The 23,561-nt window shown below is 28.8% G+C and overlaps 1 protein-coding gene across 1 annotated transcript in view; it reads left to right on the forward strand.

Annotated features, from left to right (window-relative positions):
* Positions 1–23,561, forward strand: part of LOC111684565 — a 149,021-nt gene that overhangs the window by 98,991 nt on the left and 26,469 nt on the right. The window contains exon 11 of the mRNA XM_046948729.1: positions 17,012–18,265. Coding sequence (XP_046804685.1) covers positions 17,012–18,265 — 1,254 coding nt within the window. The remainder of the gene's footprint in view (positions 1–17,011; positions 18,266–23,561) is intronic.

The raw sequence follows: 23,561 nt of genomic DNA on the forward strand, positions 1-23,561 counted from the left end.
TAGACTATAGACTAGACTATAGACTAGACTATAGACTAGACTATAGACTAGACTATAGACTAGACTATAGACTAGACTATAGACTAGACTATAGACTAGACTATAGACTAGACTATAGACTAGACTATAGAGACTATAGACTAGACTATAGACTAGACTATAGACACTAGACTATAGACTAGACTATAGACTAGACTATAGACTAGACTATAGACTAGACTATAGACTAGACTATAGACTAGACTATAGACTAGACTATAGACTAGACTATAGACTAGACTATAGACTAGACTATAGACTAGACTATAGACTAGACTATAGACTAGACTATAGACTAGACTATAGACTAGACTATAGACTAGACTATAGACTAGACTATAGACTAGACTATAGACTAGACTATAGACTAGACTATAGACTAGACTATAGACTAGACTATAGACTAGACTATAGACTAGACTATAACTAGACTATAGACTAGACTATAGACTAGACTATAGACTAGACTATAGACTAGACTATAGACTAGACTATAGACTAGACTATAGACTAGACTATAGACTAGACTATAGACTAGACTATAGACTAGACTATAGACTAGACTATAGACTAGACTATAGACTAGACTATAGACTAGACTATAGACTAGACTATAGACTAGACTATAGACTAGACTATAGACTAGACTATAGACTAGACTATAGACTAGACTATAGACTAGACTATAGACTAGACTATAGACTAGACTATAGACTAGACTATAGACTAGACTATAGACTAGACTATAGACTAGACTATAGACTAGACTATAGACTAGACTATAGACTAGACTATAGACTAGACTATAGACTAGACTATAGACTAGACTATAGACTAGACTATAGACTAGACTATAGACTAGACTATAGACTAGACTATAGACTAGACTATAGACTAGACTATAGACTAGACTATAGACTAGACTATAGACTAGACTATAGACTAGACTATAGACTAGACTATAGACTAGACTATAGACTAGACTATAGACTAGACTATAGACTAGACTATAGACTAGACTATAGACTAGACTATAGACTAGACTATAGACTAGACTATAGACTAGACTATAGACTAGACTATAGACTAGACTATAGACTAGACTATAGACTAGACTATAGACTAGACTATAGACTAGACTATAGACTAGACTATAGACTAGACTATAGACTAGACTATAGACTAGACTATAGACTAGACTATAGACTAGACTATAGACTAGACTATAGACTAGACTATAGACTAGACTATAGACTAGACTATAGACTAGACTATAGACTAGACTATAGACTAGACTATAGACTAGACTATAGACTAGACTATAGACTAGACTATAGACTAGACTATAGACTAGACTATAGACTAGACTATAGACTAGACTATAGACTAGACTATAGACTAGACTATAGACTAGACTAGACTAGACTAGACTAGACTATACTAGACTAGACTAGACTAGACTATAGACTAGACTATAGACTAGACTATACTATAGACTAGACTATAGACTAGACTATAGACTAGACTATAGACTAGACTATAGACTAGACTAGACTATAGACTAGACTATAGACTAGACTATAGACTAGACTATAGACTAGACTATAGACTAGACTATAGACTAGACTATAGACTAAGACTAGACTATAGACTAGACTATAGACTAGACTATAGACTAGACTATAGACTAGACTATAGACTAGACTATAGACTAGACTATAGACTAGACTATAGACTAGACTATAGACTAGACTATAGACTAGACTATAGACTAGACTATAGACTAGACTATAGACTAGACTATAGACTAGACTATAGACTAGACTATAGACTAGACTATAGACTAGACTATAGACTAGACTATAGACTAGACTATAGACTAGACTATAGACTAGACTATAGACTAGACTATAGACTAGACTATAGACTAGACTATAGACTAGACTATAGACTAGACTATAGACTAGACTATAGACTAGACTATAGACTAGACTATAGACTAGACTATAGACTAGACTATAGACTAGACTATAGACTAGACTATAGACTAGACTATAGACTAGACTATAGACTAGACTATAGACTAGACTATAGACTAGACTATAGACTAGACTATAGACTAGACTATAGACTAGACTATAGACTAGACTATAGACTAGACTATAGACTAGACTATAGACTAGACTATAGACTAGACTATAGACTAGACTATAGACTAGACTATAGACTAGACTATAGACTAGACTATAGACTAGACTATAGACTATAGACTAGACTATAGACTAGACTATAGACTAGACTATAGACTAGACTATAGACTAGACTATAGACTAGACTATAGACTAGACTATAGACTAGACTATAGACTAGACTATAGACTAGACTATAGACTAGACTATAGACTAGACTATAGACTAGACTATAGACTAGACTATAGACTAGACTATAGACTAGACTATAGACTAGACTATAGACTAGACTATAGACTAGACTATAGACTAGACTATAGACTAGACTATAGACTAGACTATAGACTAGACTATAGACTAGACTATAGACTAGACTATAGACTAGACTATAGACTAGACTATAGACTAGACTATAGACTAGACTATAGACTAGACTATAGACTAGACTATAGACTAGACTATAGACTAGACTATAGACTAGACTATAGACTAGACTATAGACTAGACTATAGACTAGACTATAGACTAGACTATAGACTAGACTATAGACTAGACTATAGACTAGACTATAGACTAGACTATAGACTAGACTATAGACTAGACTATAGACTAGACTATAGACTAGACTATAGACTAGACTAGACTAGACTAGACTATAGACTAGACTAGACTAGACTATAGACTAGACTATAGACTAGACTAGACTATAGACTAGACTATAGACTAGACTATAGACTTGACTATAGACTAGACTATAGACTAGACTAGACTATAGACTAGACTATAGACTAGACTATAGACTTGACTATAGACTAGACTATAGACTAGACTATAGACTAGACTATAGACTAGACTAGACTATAGACTAGACTATAGACTAGACTAAAGACTAGACTGCATGTTAAACTATTCTGAAGACTGGAATGTAGGCTAGACTATAGACTAACACATTGTCTACTATACACTAGACTACACTATAGACTATATTATATATTACTACACACTACTCTAGTCTATAGTCTAGTCTACAGTATAGACATAGTCAATTAAGTTAGGTACTTTAAAACTAAAAAAATATTAAATTTGTTATTTCAAAATTTAAATTTTCCATGCCTGCAAAGAAATATACATATTAGGATGGTACTAGAAAATACAAACCCCTTTAAACTTTATTTAACCCTCAAATATTTTCCACCAAACAATATTCTATCCTACAATCAAAATTAAAAAAAAAAGATATAATTTATTTAAATTAAACATTTATAATATTTACACCGCCCTAATATAATAAAACCAGAAATAAAAAATATTATAAGAAGCTTCTATTACATTAACTCTACTTAATTAACATAGACATCTTTTGCCTGCTTCAAACCTCATAGTTATTATATAAGTCATCATCGTCATCAGTATTTCAACATTATTGTCTACTTATATAGTCACAGCATCATTATTCTCGTCATAGTAACTGGGCATAAACAAAACTAAAGAAATTTTAATTCATTTTATATTTTTATCTCTTCAACTTTGTCTTACCACAACTGCTAAGACAACTTCCTTTTTTTGAAGATACAACTTTTATTCATTTATTTATCTATCAAAAATACTGTGAGGTCTAGTTTAACTAATGAAGAATATGAATTTCTGAGCTTGGAGTGTTAGGTGAAAATATGAGATTTTGAAGTTTTGTAGTTTCATTTTTTTAAAAATTCATTTTTTATAATCGATTTTTTTTAAATCGATTATAAAGTATTGATTTTTCGATAACATATAAAATTTTCAATGAAGTTTCGATTTTTTCGGTAAATTTCGTTTATCCAGTATTTTCAGTTGAAATATTTGTTATATTTTGATATTTCGAAAAAGTTTTGATTTTTAGTTAAATATCAATTTTTTCGGTAAATTTTAAACCTTATTTCTTATTCCGTTAAATATATACTATTTCCTTTAATCGTCTTTATAGTTCAAGGTGTAGTTAAAACCAAGAACAGCAACAACAAAATTTCCAGTTCAGAAATAAAGAATTGTTAAACTATGAAAATAAAAAAGAAAAGTTGCTCAACCGCAAAGTCAGTAAGATGAACGTTTCTTAAGTTTCACAACGTTTTTCATTCTTTTGCTCATTCATTTTTCTTAGACAACCATTATGGTTTTTTTGCGTTTTCTTTGCACACAAAGAAAGAACGATAGCACCTTATAGTAGAACACATGAAATTAAGTTGATTAAAACATTTGAGACGTAAAACATATAAATAAAAAAACATGCATAAAAATGCTTAAAAATAAAAGGAAAAGTGCTAGAAGTAAGTAGAACTTGAAATAGTGAATTTATTATATTATATGTACATATGTCAAAAGACTGTCTAATTTTATTAGCTTTTACTGTTTACTTAATAGAAATAAACTACTAAAACTTCTTTTACCAGTTGGTAAATTTTTGGTTTGACAGTTTAAGAAAAAAAATGCAAACCACAAAAGCACCTTCCTTCGAAAACCAAAGAAAAAAGTAAACAAAGTTAATTTTCTTTTATTTTTCATCTTAAAACATTAAAAACATTTTCTTTTTCTTTTCAAATGTCAATTACTTACTGCTCCGCGTGTCTGTCTGTCTCTCTGTTTGTCTCTCTATTCGGAGTGTTTGTTCTATTTTTCTGTAAAGTTTTCTCGGATGCCAAAGATAAGTGCATGTCGATTGTAGTTTCCTTTGAATTTTGTAAAGAATGACTAACGAAAAAAAATACCAAAAAAAGGACAAAAAATAAATGCTAAAAAGTCAATAAGTCAAAGTTAATTTATTACTTTTTTGCTACTTTAGTAATTTTAAATGTTAAAGAGTATATCTTACTGTGTGTTTCAAGCCAACCAAATTAGGTTTTATAAAAATATTAAAAAAAATAAATAGAAAAAAAATTTAACAAAATAATGACTACGTGCGATCATTGTTAAATACCATTACTTACTTAAAAATTCAAGATGTATTTAATTGGATGAAGAAAAAAAGCAGTGAAAAAGTTTAATAAATGAAATTAAATGCTAATAAAATGTCTCTTTAACTATGTTAATAATATGGTGGCGTATGATTATTATGGAATAAGAAAATTAAGGCCTTTGGACAATTCATTGTAGGATCAATATGTGAAAAGTTACACTCAGTTAAAAAACCACTGTATGAAGCAGTTCTTGACCGATAGAGTTGAAACTTTGTGTCTGGCATACTAATCTTGAAATTTGAAAAGACATAAATGGAAATATTTCACGTATACTGTTTTCACAAAATATTATTCATTTTATGTCTTATCTGCATTTTACACTGTCTTTCTAACTGAGACAATGATGTGGTGGCGTATGATAAATATGGGGAAAGAAAATAAAGTATACGTGGTTTCTCAATGTGAGTTAGTTAGTTAGTGAGTTGGTTAGTTTGTTTGTTAGTTAGTTAGCTAGGCATTTTGTTAGCACTCAATAAATTGTCACATCTAAAAGCCGTGATACACGGTTGTCAGATCTTACAACGTTGTCAGTAAAATGTTCAGCAAATGTCGAAAAATCGTCTGAACTTACAACTTTTCTTTAGCAACGTTGTCAGAAAAGGAATTACTGACAATATTGGAAGACAAAATTTGTAAGTTTACACTGTTATTAGACATTTTCTGCATATTTTACTGCCAACGTTGTAAGATCTAACAACCGTGTATACATAACATTACAGATGTTTAAATTCGTAATTGCTTTGTTTAAATGTCAAATGAACTTTTTCCCAATAATCGTCTGTCGTTCCTAATAAGGCAGCATAAATTCAATTCTATAGAAGAAGTATTAATTCAAATACATAAAATCCCTTTTAGCTTTTTTGATGAACATGTTTTTTTTTAAGAAAAGTTATGTTTTCATATTACAATTACTTTACAAAAAAAATCAAAAATAAAAATTTGAAAATCCAAAGAAGGAAACATGCATGTGTATTCCCTTTAAAATAGTATTATCTTACAATACATACACTTATCATAAGGATAATTTACTATTTGATAAACCAGCATATATACACACATACAAATTATAACCACAAATTACTAGTGAAAGAAAAAAACAAAGCATACTCACACAAACAACTGCATGGAAATACAAATTAAAATATACAAACCAAGGACATTAACAACAACAACAAACAGCAAGAATAAGATGAGCAAAATAAATAAAGAATAAACCAACAACAACAACAATATGATTAAGAGAAATTACGAATTGAAAACCCACAAAGTTCAACAGAGCTTAAACAACAATCCCTTAATGTGCATTTAATTAAGGCGAAACTGTATGAAAAACAAAAACAGAACAAATACTGTGAGAAAGAGACGTGAAGATGAAGATGAAAAAAACTGAAATAAATAATTATGTAGATCTGATGCTGCCTGCTCTGTTGTTCTGCTTTTCTTTTCTACTCTTTCTTCATCTTATGTTAATGCTAAAGCTGATTATTTCTACTTTTACTATTCAGTAACAACAACTATTTTATTTTTTGTATTTGTGTATAGATGTATGTATGTGATTGTATATGTATGTAGCTGTAAGAGTATAAGTTGTTACCCAAGGTAAATTAGTTACAACTCTTTACTCTTTAGTTGTGAAAGGCAAAAGGAAATACAGTAATAAATGAAAAATACAGTAACAGAATGTAGAAAACACAACATTTAAATTAAAATACTAAGAAATACAAATGTAAAAAGTTGGTTAGAGAAACCAAACAAGGAGAAAAAGAAGTAGAAGCTGTATAAAAGAAATATTTAATAAAAACTGTAATGTAAGAATTATATACTATTACAGGACAGATATGCAAAGTAATCAAAGCAGATAGTGAAATAGTGATTTTTTTAAAGAAAATCATAAGAAATGCATGTGTTTTTTAGACCAAGATGTAATCTTTGTAATAAGACGTAGTCTTTTGAATAAGACGTAGACATTTGAATAAGACGTAGACTTTTGAATATGACTTGGTCTTTTGAATATGACGTAGTCTTTGAAATAGAACGTAGTCTTTTATATAAGACGTAGTCTTTTAAATTAGACTTGGTCTTTGTCTCTGTAATAAAACGTAGTCTTTGTATTTAAATTAAGTCGTAAGTTTGGATAATCTTGGAAAAAAATGTTCTCTTTGGATTAAGAGGTAGTTTGGGCAATAAGATATTGTATTTAGAATAAGGTCTACTCTTTGGATAGGACACTGTCTTCGGAATAAGTTATTATCTTTGGAATAATACGAAGTCTTCGGAGCAAGACATAGCCTTTGAAAAACATGGAATAAGTTATTATGTTTCAAAAACGATATAGTCTTTGTAATATGACGTAGTATTAGAAATAATACATAGTGTTTGGAATAAGACGTAGTCTTTCGAATAAGACGTAGTCTTTCGAATAAGACGTAATCTTTCGAATAAGACGTAGTCTTTGAAATAAGAGGTAGTCTTTGAAATAAGATGTAGTCTTTGAAATAAGACGTTGTCTCAGGACGTTTATTGTATTTGTTTGTCTTTCCATTAGGAGTGTTTTTTGAACAAAAGATAATATTCCTTTAAGTATCTGCAGGCATGCATAAGAAAATATAAAAAAATAAGAAATTGTAACTAAACAACTTGAAACATGCTTAAGGGCAAATACTCTCTTATATACATATAACAGATATCTTTCATTAAACTACAACTATTAAGCAGAAAAAAAGAAACCAAAAAATTGCAAATGCTTCAAATTTATAAAATTCTATTTTTTTTTTTCGAACACATACATACATTCTCAACAAACTACTACTAACTACATTTAAACATTTAAAAAATAGCTTAGTGGTTTTGTATAAAGAAAAAAAATCTTTACATCTAATTACATTTTTCTCAGAGTGTACTTAAATAAATAAATAAAAAAAATGAAAACGAAAAATACAACAAAACAATTCTGTTTATTTAGCACGAAAGAGGGTTAAGTAAGTAGGAAAAAATAAAGAAATTCTTAATCATGGCAAATTATTTTTATTATTATTTTGTTTATCTCCTAAAAATGAGACCTTAACATTCCAACAGCACTTAATTTACCACCTTCCTTGTTATCATCCTGCTGAAAGCCTACCTAACTGTCGGCTTAACTTCCTTCCTTCATGCCTTAAAGATTTTCATTTATACAAATATATATGATTATTTTTTATTTTAATTTTTAAGTATAAATTTTCTTTTTTAATTTGTCCTTTACACTTGTAATTCAACCCAACCCACGTTTAATAGCAGAAATGTAAAGAAGAAAAAAAAACGTTGCAGCAGCAGCAAATTTTAATTGGGTCAACAACTACAGCTTCTCATAGTGACACCACTTTCACTCTTTCTCTCTTGACTTGTTTCACAATCTATGTATTATATACAAACAAGTGTATCTGTATGTATACATAAGTATTTGTATGTATGTGTTTATAAGTGCGTTTTTGTAGTTGTATGCGTTTGTGTAAGTGTTGCCACTACCATAATTTAGCATTTAGTTTGTATTGCTTAACCAGCAACAAAAATGTTCACAATTACATTTATATATTTTGCTCTATATGTATATGTATTTTCTCGATATAGTATAGAGGGCTAAGAGGGGCCAGTTTTGTTGCTGTTTATTTTTTAGGTTGAGGTTTTGTTGTGTTTATTAAAAAACATTGAAAACATTAGTGGTAAAATGTATATCAAGGGTAGAGTTTTACTTATTTTGTTGTTGTTGTTTTTGGGTTCCTTAATTTACAATGATAATAATGAAGTGTTTAAATGCGTTTAAGTACAAACAATGCATGATAGAAAGAGAGAGAGATAAATTTTTACAAATTTAAATTATTTACAAACATTTTTATAAATTGGTTAGTTTGTTTAATTGATATTAGGGAGGTTAATGTCTTATTTGCAGTTAGTTGTTATAGTATTAGTGTTGTTATTAGTATTATCAAAACATGTTTTCGGAAATCCTAAGATCCTTTGCAAATGTTACTTAAAAAGTTTTTTTTTTGTTTATTGAGTAGTTTAAAAGAAATTTGCTTAACACGTATGAGTAAAATTATTTTATCCTGTAATTAAATATTAATCACACGTTATGGGGTACAATGAGAATACAATTTTCTTAAATTACAATAACTTTTGAATTACGTGATCATTTCGAAAATGTTGTAATAAAGAATTATAGAGAAAGAACTTAAGCTTTAAATAGTTGATGATTTAAACCAACTGGTTTATAACACGAAAAGTTACAACAAGTTAAAATTGACACTTGGAAATAATATGGCTAAAAACCCAAATTTTTTGAGAAAATTTCAAACAATCTTTGAAAAAAGCATTTAATTATAAAGATTAATTCTTTTTTCAATCAAGTACGTTATAGATGCTGATGATATATTTTTCTCATGAGCAAAAAAAATTGACAATTTTTGTTAGGACCAATAAATAAAAAGTTACACAAAAACCCTCTCTAACTCCGGAAGTTCATGACCGACAATACAACAGTAAATTTCGCGAATTTTATCCAAATAGATTTTTTTTAAATTGGGTCATTTGACACGAAATTGTCTATACATATTGACATTTTCGTGTCAATTTGATATACTTGAATATTATTGTGACTTCAACAGTATATGATATACTGTTCCATGATTTGAATCCCGAAGACATATACAATCTTCAGAAAATAGTTTTCAACATAGGTATGGACGGACAGACATACATATTAAAAGAAAAGACTAAAAGATTTAAAATGTGTATATACAAAATGTAGAAACAAGAATGGCAATTTCAATTTTTATATTTCAATAATATAAATAAAATAAAAATAATTATCTTTATAAAATTAAATGTTACTCATACGTTATGTTGAACATTTTTAGATAAAAATATAGAACTTTAAATTTATTCACAGTATAACAAAAGTATATACACAAACATTATAGAAAAGTCAATAAGCATACAGCTTGAATTATAGACTTTTCAGGATATAAATTATATTTTTAATTAAATTAACTTCTAACTTCTTTTAAGTTAAAACTATGGTAATATATTTAGTTTGGTTATATTTTCTGTTTCAATTTCTTTACGTTATATTTGTTTTGATTGTGCTTTTTTTTTCCTTGAAGAAAGTAAAGTGTTAAAAAATATTTCATTTTCATATATTTGGAACAAGTTATAAAAAGCAAAAATTCTTGGCGTTTTCCAGTCATAAACAAAAGAAATGTGTAACAAGAACACGAGTTATGACTACCCAACAGGTTGAACAGACACAATTGAAAACTTTTGCATATTTCAAAAAAAAGTTTAGAGCTAAATTTCGATTCGATCACTCTTTATAACATTATCGAACCTACAGTATATAGTTGAAAAAATAGGTTAATATGGTTATTAAGTTACTATTCCAAACTGCAGGGCAAATATTTAGTTAAGTACAATTAACATACATGCATGCACACATAGCATATTCCCTTAAGTATGTACAGATTCATACACACAGTTATTGTCAAAAAAGGAAAAAAATAAAAAAAAAAACGTTAAGAAAAAGTGAAACCTTGGCTTATGTTCTAAGTATATGTTTGAATGTGAGACATGTATGCAAGAAAATGTGCAGTTGTTAGTACAGTTCCATGCTTAAACATAAAAGCCTCTTTGTAGATTTAAGGCTTGAGTTTTATTAGAAAAAAAGAGGCCTTTATGCTTTTGTCTCTCTGCAAGTGTTTTAGCAAGTTTATCATGTTAAATTTCTTTGTTGACTACTTGACAAAATTAGTAATGCTGTTTGTTTTGTAAGCAGAACAGAATGTTGTTTTTTTTCTTTAAATCACTCTTTGAATTTACACACTCTAATTAAAATTAGACCAATTTTATTTGTTCCATTTTTTTCATTACTCTATTTTATATAAGTTAAGCATTTTTGACATGTTTGTCATTATTGTAAATTCCATATAAATTTGCTTTTATTTTTGTAGTTTTTATCAGATTAAATAATATGTTTTATATGCAAACATATATGTATTTTTAATTACATTTAATTCAATTCATTTAATATGATCAGTCGCTTAATTTGCTTTTTACAAAAACTAAAATCTCTTTTTGGTTTATTGGCAGTAGGGGGGGGGGGGGGTTGGAAGAGAGAGCTATACATATATATAAACCCACAAAACTGAAATAATAATGACATCATTTGGTAAACATTTTCATTTGCATTAAAATTCAACAAATGATACAAATTCAACCACAAACATGACATGCATACAATATGCTTATTACACACACATATTCACAATAAAAAGGATAATTAATATTACTCAAAAAAGCAGCTAACAAAATAATACAATAACTAAAATAAATATGTAAAGGGAAATGAAGTATAACAAAAAGGGAACACAATCAAATGGAATTGACCAAAGTATATTTAAATATTTTGAAAATTGTTTCGGGTTTTTAGTTTTTTTTTCAAAATTTATCAAAAGCAATCTTAATTTAAAATAATTATATTCAACAAAATATAAAATTTATAATATATTAAAATGTCCCCAAAACTCATTATACCTCTTTGAGGCTTCGAATCTCAACAATCAATTAACAATTTAATTTCCAGTTAAATTTACTCAAAGCTTATATTCTGTTCTATTAATTGACGTCTATTCAAACCCTCTAATATTTTTAGAAAAAAAACGTATTATTCCAAAATTTCCAAAATAATTAAATATTAGTCATACGCTACGTTGTATCTCTAAAGTAAATATTAAAATAATTGTTTCTTTCTTAAAATACCAATCCTATGAAAATGCGATATATACAAAAATTATTAAGGAACATTTAAGCTTTTTGAATATATAACCTGTTTTTGTATTAACTTTCTATTGAGAGTCTTATAGTGTGTCAAACTAGAACACCATGACAGAGAAAATTTTTAGATTTTGTATATCTTAAAAATATCTTGTCCCTTTATTTTCTTAATACTCTGCTTTATTATGTGTATATCTTTAAATATTTCATATGATTAAAGTTGTTAAAATAAAGATACGAAAAACATAAAGATAAGTGTATAAGTCTATGTATAAGGAGTGAGATCGAATAATTCTTACCATACATATATGTTTATAAAAAAGAAACCTCTAAACTTACAGCTTTATTTTTTTTTCTTTGATTCAAATTATTATTACAATTTACAAAAAAAAATATAGTTTTAATCACTAGTGATGAAATTTTGAACCCTTTTCGGAAACCCGTCCATTAACGTTTTTATAGTGCTTTCTGTCACTTTGCTCGAACATGTAGTCCATCTCCGTTTAAAATCTACCACACTTTTGGACACCTTTTTTGTACTCTTCAATTCTCTTTTAACAAGAGCCCAATATCTCTCCACTGACCTTAGCTCCGGGCAGTTTGGAGGATTTGCCTCTCTTGGTACAAATACCACATTATTGTTCTTGTGCCACTCAAGGGCTTGTTTACCATAGTAACAGGATGCCAAGTCAGGCCAAAAATAAGTGGACACATTAAGAAGTCTTATGAATGGAAGCAGCCTTTTTTGTAAACATCCTTGATGTAAATTTCGGTATTTATAGAGCCCGTTGTAACAAATGATTGGCTTCTTTTTCCGCAACTGCATATTGCTTGCCATACCAAGAACTTTCTGGGAAATTTTGTCTGCTTTTGGGTCCTAAACTTTTCTTCAACATTCCCTCGAGCATCAGCAACATAAAACTTTTGACCTGGAAGTTGCGTGCACTGTTTTTGGCCTCTAAATTTTTAGCAGCGTTCCTGTTAGGAACTTTTTGAGCCTTGTATGTTTTTAAACCTGCATTAGCTTTAACTTTTCGTACCAAATAGTCCGAGCACTGAGCTAACCGAGCTGCTTTCCTACCGGATGTGTTGGGAGCTCGTTTGAAAATGCGTTCTATTTTTTGGCTTTAGAAACATCATGTGGACCATTCCTTCTACCTGTACCAGGTTTTCTATCAACTGACAAGTTCTCCCGGTACTTTTGTATGCTTGGCCAACTTTTTGTAAGACCAAGTTGGAATTAGTTGAAAATATTTAATAATTTCAGTACGCGCTTTTTTCTGGTCACTCATTTTAATCAGATTAACAAAAAAATTAATATAATTGACATTACACATAATAACTGACATGTTTTTCAAAGGTAACTTGATCAAAAAAAAATCAAATAATACTTTGGTTGAAAAATGTAATGAAAAACGTGTGTTAAGAATTTTTCGATCTCACTCCTTATGTGTAAATTTATATATTTTTATATTTATCTAAAAATAAACAAGACAAATAAAAACTAAATAAAAGGAAACGTATTGCAATCAAATGTTTGTAGTGATTTTAAGTTTAAGCAACATTTATTTTTTGTGTATACAATTTACAAACAACAACAAATACTGAAGAGTGGAAAAAATTGCTGGCGACAAGTGGATTTTAGTCACTTTTCAAAAGTTGCACAAAAAAATAATAAAAACAAATGCAAACATACAAAAATAATACTTTGTTTAATGGTGTGTGGCGAAAAAGCAGCTTCAGCAATAACGACAACAACAACAAACAAAATTTTAGGGTACACAAGTGTTTGCATCCGAAACTTTTATCTAACTTTGTTGTTTTGCTATTTAAGGTTTAGTTAGAAAAAGCTTTGCGAAACATGTATAAAAAGATATATTTTCTCCCGAACGAATGAGAGAGAAAGAGGAGTTGTTGTTTTATTTTATGTAGTTTAGTTTTTTTTAGCACTTCTAAGTGTAAAAGAGTTGTTGTAAAGTATCAAAGTAAGTGTGATTTTGTACTTTAATGTAACTTTTATTTTATAATATAAAATTTCTTTGTGGCCACAAAAATGATTTCAAATCATAAGAAAAAATTTCAAAAACTCATTTCAGTTTTAAGCTACAAGTCATACTGACAGATTCCTTTGGATTCGTTTTAAGTTTATCTCCAAAAGCATTAAAACATTTCTCAATACAGTGAAATTTAGTTCGAAACACATTTTTAAGAATTTGGACTAAATTTTCCGTATTTTCAAGAACTGTTAAATTTTTACTTCCTAGTAAGTAAAAATTTAACACCCTTTATCTTACAATGAGTCAAATAACTTAAAAATTATACAATTAATATCGATAAATCGATAAAGACAATTGGACACCATAGCATATGTTTTATATTTTATTTTTTAAAAAATAAATAACAATCATACGTATTTAGCATTCCTCGTTATTGGACACCAAAGCGTATGTTTAATATTTTTTTTTAATAAATAACAATCATACGTTTTTGGTTTTCCAAGGTAAAAACTGATTCTATTAATAAAGAGTAAAAGTAATTATAGAAATTAAACCTATATCGCCGTGCAACAGTCATGTGTATACGAAATCTATATGTACAGTAAACTGTGGACCAATAGTATGTACTCTGTGTACTCAGTTTTCCGTAATCAGCTCTTACTCTCCTGTAAAAGGACTTTAAAATTTAAAGAACATACGATTTCAAAAGATGGAATTCCAAATTTATAAAAAAAGGATTAAAAAAGAAATGAAAATCTTAATGAAATTTTATCACAAAAAATTAGTTAAAAGTTTTAGTGTTGAAAATGAGTCCTTTTTAAGTTAAATTCTTTTTCGATTTTTTCTCTAAGTAAGTCAAGTAAATAATGTAGATAGAAGTTACACAGTTTCCATTTGATATCAATATTAGCATCATATAATACAAATAAATATTTTAAATATTTGTTTTAAATTGTAAGTCCTATAAACTTTGAAGTCCATTTATAAGGACATAAGAGCTGATTATAAAAATCGGAGTACGCAGAATTGCTATAAGTGGATTCTATTTTCACATGCATATTAACTTTTTCGTGTGTGAAAGCTTTTTTAAAAATTGTTACAGGGTGTGTTTTAATTGGCATTATACAAGTTAATCTTTAGTATAATAAACGATATTTTCCATATCTACTTGCTCAAATCTTAATCAATAGTATTAATAATTAATATTTCAAAATTTCGCCATAATAATTTAAATTATCACTTTTTCCCATTATGAATCAAGAGAGTACTTAAATTAAAAACAAAACAAACAGTTAAAAATCTCCACTATTTAATTGTCAAAAAGAATTTCATGTTTAAATGTATATTAAGTCATATATAAAGTCACACCATTAAAGCATACAAGTGCCGTGGCAATATTAGAAACACAGAACAAAATTAACAAAAACAAAACAGCAATAACAGAAAACTTTTCAGACACTTGAGTATCATCTAAAGCAGCACTTAAAAGTTAAAATATTTCCGAAACATTAACAGTTGCATAAATAACAGCAAACGTTGGCGGCGCGGCAGTAGTAGCAGTAGAAAAAAATCATTTACATATAACAGTAGATGACAAAAGAGAAAACAACTTTATATAGACTGTTTAATGCTGGGAAAAATTTATGGAAATATTTTAAAGAAAAAATATTAAAATCAAAAAAATATTAAAAGGAAAAAAGAAATTGCCAACTGTAGTTAGATTTAAGAAATTTATTCTACTTTCAGAACACATTTTACTCTTCACTGTTTCTAACTTATTACTGACATCATCGTCAACACCATCCAAGCAAAAAAAGTTCATCCGTGTTAAAATTAAAAGAGGGTGTAGAGCAGAAAAAAAATTAAGTTTTGACTGAAAAATTCACTTATACTTACTGTTCACTTCTAACACTAATACAATGACACTTACACATACAAAGAACCCCCTATAAGCATTTGGCAATTAAATTTGTAAAGGAACATTACAAACTACACATCTTAAACACTTAAAAATGATAGTAGGAAGATAATAAATATTATCTTAAATGAAACTATATAATGAACAAATAATAGTTAGAAAAAAGCACAAGTTTTGCAAAGAAGTCGCTTCAATTTGTCTTCTAAAGGACTCTTGTATAAGTCTCTTTTACAAGTCTCCTAAATAAATTTTAGATGTAAAATATTTCTATTTCGATCGATAAAAAAATGTTGTTATTTTGACGACTTGCACTATAGAAAATGTTCACTGGGATAATGTATAAATTTTGATTGTATATAGATTTTTAGTTGTTTTTTTAAGAAAAATAATAAAACGGTCGTCAAAAACAATAAGAACGAGTCGAGAGTAGAGAAGTGTCGAGCTGTTGAGCAAATAAATTAAATTAACAAACTTTGGATGAAATTTTCTTGGAAAAAGGGCAAACTGAATTATACTTTTAAATGTGCATTAATCTACTTTGTACTCTACTAATGGCATGAAGATCAACATAAGTTGAGAAAGTGAGAAACTAATTCAAATTTCATTCTTTTAGGGATAATCTCGTTATTTTATTGATTATGTAAAAGAATTTTTTTATTGTATAAATATCCCTGTTATGATAATTTATCGCTTAAACCACTTACGTTTAAATGTCTTAATTTTGCACATATTCATGGCCACAAAAAGCAAATATTTTCCATAATTTATTTTCTATATAGTCAAGGATCAAAGCTTCAGGAACATCTCGCTTCAACTATAATAACTAAATGTATTTGTTAAACTCCTTAATGTGTCTTAAATTGCTAACTTCCATAGCTCACATTTTCTTTAACATTTTCTGTAGCATACTTTTCAATTAAATTAAAATCAATTTAACTCAATCCGACACGTAAAACTAAAATAATAATATTTTTTTCTCACTTTTCATTTTTGCTCACATTTCGCCTCAATTACACTACTTATTGCTGACCAACCAATAACAACTTGCATGTTTTCTTTTTCTACTACTTTCAGTTACAACCGTTGAACCGAACATGTACACAACATGCATACCCGTGGGTGGTGGTAACTATACGGCCGGTGGTGTTTATGCACCCACAACAATGGCCAATGCTACAACAGATACACTGGCATCTGGTTTTGAATCAGCTGGATATGCTGCCTATTCAACGGCTCTAAGTGTAACCATTGCCATCGGTTGTAGTTTGTTAATATTAAATGTACTCATTTTCGCTGGAGTCTACTATCAAAGAGACAAGACACGTTTGGAAGTGAAGACATTGCAGAAACAATATCAACAGCGCAGCATGCACCAGCAAGTGCCCTCGTATCCGCCAGATCCCATTAAACATGCTCACTATCATATGGGACACTCGCAGAGTGCTAATGTTATAGTAGATGTAGAGAATCATGGGGATCAGGGTACAATACTGCTTACAGCTAGTGATGTTAAACCACCACCGCCACATATGTGCAGCAATACAGCTATGCAATTAACACAGCAACAACAGCAGCAGCAACAACAACAGCATCAACATCAACAACAGCAGCAACAACAACAGCAGCAAATGGTCTCAAATCCAAATGCAGCAGCCATGGGAGGCAATTCCAATAATCCCGCTAACAATACAAATTTATGCTCAGCTAAACAAACAACTGCCTTAAATACGATGGATATTAGCTCAGCTGGTGGCATGATGGGTACTAGTGTTATTAATAATGTAACTTACAGCACAACAACCAAACAACAACAACAGCAGCAGCAGCAACAACAGCAATTACATCAGCAACAACAACAACATCAACTGGCAGCTCAACAGCAACGTGAACATTTACAAATCAAAGGCATGTCTACAACCACAGTTAATGCGGGTAGTGGAAGTGGTGGCGGCGGAAGTGTTAGTGGGAGTGGTGTGGGTATTGGTGTAGGTCTTAGTGTTGCCTCCATGCAGCCCAATAGCTCACAAACATTTGGACGTAATAGCACCACCGTCAACAGCAGCATGAATCCATCTACAACTTTAACATATAATAACGGAATGATGACGTTGCCAAAAGCAGGTACTCTGCATCATACAAACTCAATAAATTATGGACGAAATCCTGGAGGTGGAGGTCTTGGACTAGCAAGCAGTAGTATTAGTGCCGCATTACTAGATGGTCGTGGCAATATGCTGATGACCACTACTAACGGTGGTGGTACAGGCCAGGATTGCATGACGTTGCCTAGAAATTTGTCTATGTCATCACGTCACAATTTATCTTCAGGTGAGTGCTGAACACTAAAAAAAAAATAACAACCAAACTGAACTTGGATCAAATAAACTTTAAACCAATTTTAAACATATGATAAGCATGTTAAATTGCTAAGTGTGGGTTTAGTTGGTTGGTTCCCTTAGGAAGTAAGGAAATAGTATTTATGAAAAATGACAAGTTTATTGGTTTATTCCCTTTGCTACGGCATGATAAATTTTCACAAAAGAAAACTGTTACAAAAACTTATACCAAATAAATGAAAACTTAATTAATTAAAAGTTTTTGTTTTTTCTTCAACTTTTCTACCAACAAACACCAACACCTCTTAAGGGGAAATAAAACTTTTGCATTTAAACTTTTATACATGCACACTTATATACAGTTATACATACATATTTTTCTGTATAACAGTTGTTGTAGTTGAACATGTAAGATTAATTTTGAAAAAAAAATATTTAAATGGAAAACAAAAAGCATATTAAATCCTTTAAATTACTTGTAAAGCCTTAAAATGGTTTTTGTGTTAAAAAAAAATAGCTGAGAAAATTAATTAAGAGAAAACTTATATACATACATACATACTTATTTAAAAATACGGCTGACAAAAAGGACAATTTTACTGATTAATTTCGTTAAATTATTAAAAGATTTTTTTTAATGGTACATTAAAACCATGTGTGAAATCATCATTAACATTTCATAGGAAATTGACTATAGACTAGACTATATACTAGACTACAGACTAGACTATAGACTAGACTACAGACTAGACTATAGACTAGACTATAGACTAGACTATAGACTAGACTATAGACTAGACTATAGACTAGACTATAGACTAGACTATAGACTAGACTATAGACTAGACTATAGACTAGACTATAGACTAGACTATAGACTAGACTATAGACTAGACTATAGACTAGACTATAGACTAGACTATAGACTGGACTATAGACTAGACTATAGAATAGACTACATTTTAGACTATAGACTAGACTATAGAATAGACTACATTTTAGACTATGCTTTAGACTAGACCTCAGACAAGACTAGAAAGACTAGAAAGTTGACTGGAAAATATTTCTATTAAAAATATAAACAGTTGGCATTAAGCTGAAGGATACAAGAATAGTAAATATTTTAAACTTCCTTTTTAAAGAAAAAGTACGAAAATTAAATTGGTTTTCAATATCCTTAGTCATGCTTAGGTCATTTATAATCTCCAAAAATTAAAAAAAAAAAAAAAAACAAATTAAATTTTATTTAAAACAAGCATTTAACTAAATTATTTACTAAACAAATCACTAAAGCGCCAAAAAATTTAACATTAAATCCCTCGATTTTTCCATCGAAAATACTAAATAATATAAAACAATCACGTTTTATTTTAACAGACTTGTATTCATTATCGCGCAGTTTTGTCATTAAATATTAAATGGAAAATGGTAGCAAATCTTTCAAACACTTTATGCACAAAATATACAACAATAAATTTTCTATGTATTTATTATTAAGTTAATAGAGTGTAGCAGTGTTATTTGGCTACTTTACACATTTAACAAAAATATACCACCCACTGTTCCATGTTTTCTCCACCTTTTCCCACTCAATAAAACATGACAGTGCTGTTTGTTATTTTGACATCCATTATAAATTTTTGTATTTTTTTTTTTTTTTTATTTTAAGGTTGAAAATTTTGTTGATGGTGTTGTTGTAGTTGTTGTTGTGATTTCAGTTTTGTGGCATTGTTGTAGTCTATACTACACCTACTGTCACTTTAAACGCCCTGCTCGTTTGTTTTCATTTCGATTATCAACGCATTTGTAGGTCGAACGCCTTAATGTAGGCAATTTGTTATTATTTGCTACTGTTTTTTTTTGTCATGATTTAGTACACATACATACAAATACATACATATATTAACAAATAAATATAAAATACTATTTTAACGGTTTCCTTTGGTTTATAGAATTTTACCTACAAATATTTTTCAGAGTTTATCCAGTTTGTCATTGTTAGAGGTGTTGTACATTAACCTTTTATAACTTTACTATAGTGTTGTAAGTATTGTTTTGTTTCGAGTGTATTCTTTAGCACTTTGTATTCCCGACTTATACTTAGTAGAGTAAAGTGTATGTTATTTGTGTGATTGTGAATGTGCGTGCTAAATTGTGTCTGTGTTTTTTTTTTTGGAAAATTGATGTGTTGAATTTTTATTTAAAAAGACTGTTAATGTGTTGTACATTTTAAACATGTTTTGTTCTTTTTTTTTTAAACATAAAACTTGGCAGTATAATTTTATATTTAAACATCTTTTACTTGAATGAAACACTTAATTTAGTTGTAGCACAAAAACTTTTTATAATAAAATAATTTAAAAGGTAATTTTTTTAACTCATAGATCATCGATAAATTTATTTTTCTGTACAAAACAAAGTGTATATTTTTTTGAAAAAAGGAAATTGTTAGCATTAGAAAAAAAAACAATAAAACGTTAACAAAATAACAACAATATGAAAAAACTAATGTTTTTGCTGACAAATATCAATAAAAATAACAATATATAACTGTCAACAAATGTTGAAAAATTTTCTCTTTTTTTTGCCAAACTCAAAATAATAATAATATGTATATGGAGAATACACACATACATATAAATATGGTATTCACAGTTTTTACTTTATAGAAAGTAATTAAGATGTAAGGTCTTTGAAAGGTTTAATGCCAGTAATAGCCGTTAAATTAATTTTTAGTGTTGACCTTATAGAGGAATAAGGTTAATTATGAACCGTTCCTTATGCAATATAAAACTTACTTATATCGAACTTCATGGCTTTATTCTCATTTTTTCAACAGTTTTGGCTTTTAAAGCTGATTATCGTAGGGCCACTTGTATGGGTGCTTTGCAAAAACTTAACCGATATTTGACATTTTCAATACCAACAAGTATGAATGCATAGTCGGGCATAGCCGACCATATGATACCCTAGACCAGTCAGTATGTTAAAAACAAAAAATAAAGCACTTCATTTTTAACTTTATTCTGGAATATTTTTATTTATTTTAGGCAAAAAAAGAAATTTTTTACAAGAGGGCTCAAAGGGGAGTGGGGGAGAATATTGCCCTGTGCTTATAAATATCGGTAGGGGAAGTTAAGTCTACTTCAAAGTTATTTATGTGTGTGCCAAATTTCATCCAATTATTTTGAAAATTGCGTCCTGTACCTTGCGCACAAGGTTTACATGGGCGGCCATGTAAATGGACGGACGGACAAAGCTTAATCGACTTAGAAAATGCTTCTAAGCTGATTAGTATACTTTAAGTTGGGTATATGACGAATATTTTTGTATGTAACAAACATCAGCACAAACCCAATATTTCCTACCCACTAAAGTGGTGTAGGGTATAAACATACTTTATCTATAGGAAATGTTTGTGCAAAATTGTGCTTTCAGACGACAGACGGACGGACATTGCTAGATCGTCTTAGAATTTAATAAGGAACATCTATATGCCTTTGTGAGTCTATGAGCAATATTTCAATGTGTTATAAACAGAATGACAAAATTAAATCATTTTTGGTAGTGGGTATAAAAACAAATAAAAGAAATAGATGCGATTTACTTTAAAAAATCTTGATATTTCTTGGGTGTTTTATAATTAAAAAAAATTAATTTTATTTCTATATTTCAGGTAAATTTCAGTTAAATAATTTGCCTTATAAAAGTTATTTAAAGTTTATCCTTTTATTTACAAATACTGCCGAACTATGAATGCCCTATTATAATTTTTTTCTAGTTTTTAATACAAAATATGATTTTAACAAATAAAAAAAGTTAAGGATCAAATAAACGCAGCAAACTATTTATTTTAATTAAACATTTAAAATATGACAATTTTAGCTAAAAATTTACAAAAATATGGAATTTGCAAACAGTAGAAGTTTTTTTATTTAAACTAAATATACATAAATATAATAAAATAAATTGCAATAGTAGTACACTGAAAAAAAAATTTACAAAAAAACTTAACTATTTGTATAAAAAAATTAGAAAAATATTTAACATGTATATTTTTCACGAATATTCCGCGAATTTGTTTTTTATGTGCAGTTTTTTGTATAATAATTTAGAGCATACTTTGAGGCTGTTTAAAATAAATAATTTAAAATGGATGATTAATACGCAAGCTAACGAATTACAATTTTCCGTTATTTGATCGAAATGTATGTGTAGTCACGAAAGTTGGGACTAATGCACTCCCTCGTTATAGTCCATTAACGGAAGTCATTCAAACATTACTATATTCCTTAATTATTGATGTCAATTGTACTTTTTTCTAATACGAAAATCATTTCCGTAACTCTCCCAACGAAAAAAGAACATCCAAAGTAGCGAAAAAGAAGTAGAATTTACTCCAGGAAGTACTGAAAAAGACCTCAGGCTTGTCATAGGAGGGATGTTCTTTTTATTTGATTCCTTTGTGGTCTTTTTTTTGGAAGTTATTAGGAAGTGAAATTATAGTATTATAAAATAGAACTAATCAACTTCAAAATAAAATGAATTTAATTAAAAAGAATTTACGGCAAAATTTTTGACTTCGCTTGTTTGGAAGTCAATGAACATCACTTCTACAGAAGGTAAACAAATTCACATAGCGCTACCTTTGAAGTGGTGAAAAATGTTATTTTTTTAAAAGTACTTCTTTTTATTTTTGCAGGGTCTCTTACAAGTCTTTTAATTGTAAAAGAAATGCATTGTTCTGAATAAAGAGCGCTTTACATTTTTGATTTAACATTCGACAAATTGATCCTGTTTTAGTGAAAAAACTACAAAAACTAAATTGATAATTTAAAAGATTTTTCATGAATATTCAATGAACTTTGTTTATAATTTTAAAAAAGTAATGCATACTTTTAGGCTTGAATAATAAACATAAAGGAGATTTTTGTAACTGTAAAGAATTTATGAAAAAATATTATATTTAATATACATAAAAAGGCTAAAACATTCTACTCAGCACAATTTGGCCAAAAAAAGTTTTACGCGTTATATCAATCTATTTTAACATACAAACATATTTACACATATACAGGGATACACAAAAATACACACAAGTGTATGTACAGTAATCCCTCGATTTACCAACATTTAGTTTAGCACAAAAGCAAATCAACTGAAAAACGTTAATATAAAATCGTTAATATTGTGCAGAAAATATCAATAAAAATGGTGTAATATTCATATAACTCTTTTACTTCGCTATTTTCCCAAATCCTATGATGATGTCAATAAAGGGATTACTT

The sequence above is a fragment of the Lucilia cuprina genome, chromosome 4 (assembly GCF_022045245.1).
Source record: "Lucilia cuprina isolate Lc7/37 chromosome 4, ASM2204524v1, whole genome shotgun sequence".
Classification (NCBI taxonomy): domain Eukaryota; kingdom Metazoa; phylum Arthropoda; class Insecta; order Diptera; family Calliphoridae; genus Lucilia; species Lucilia cuprina.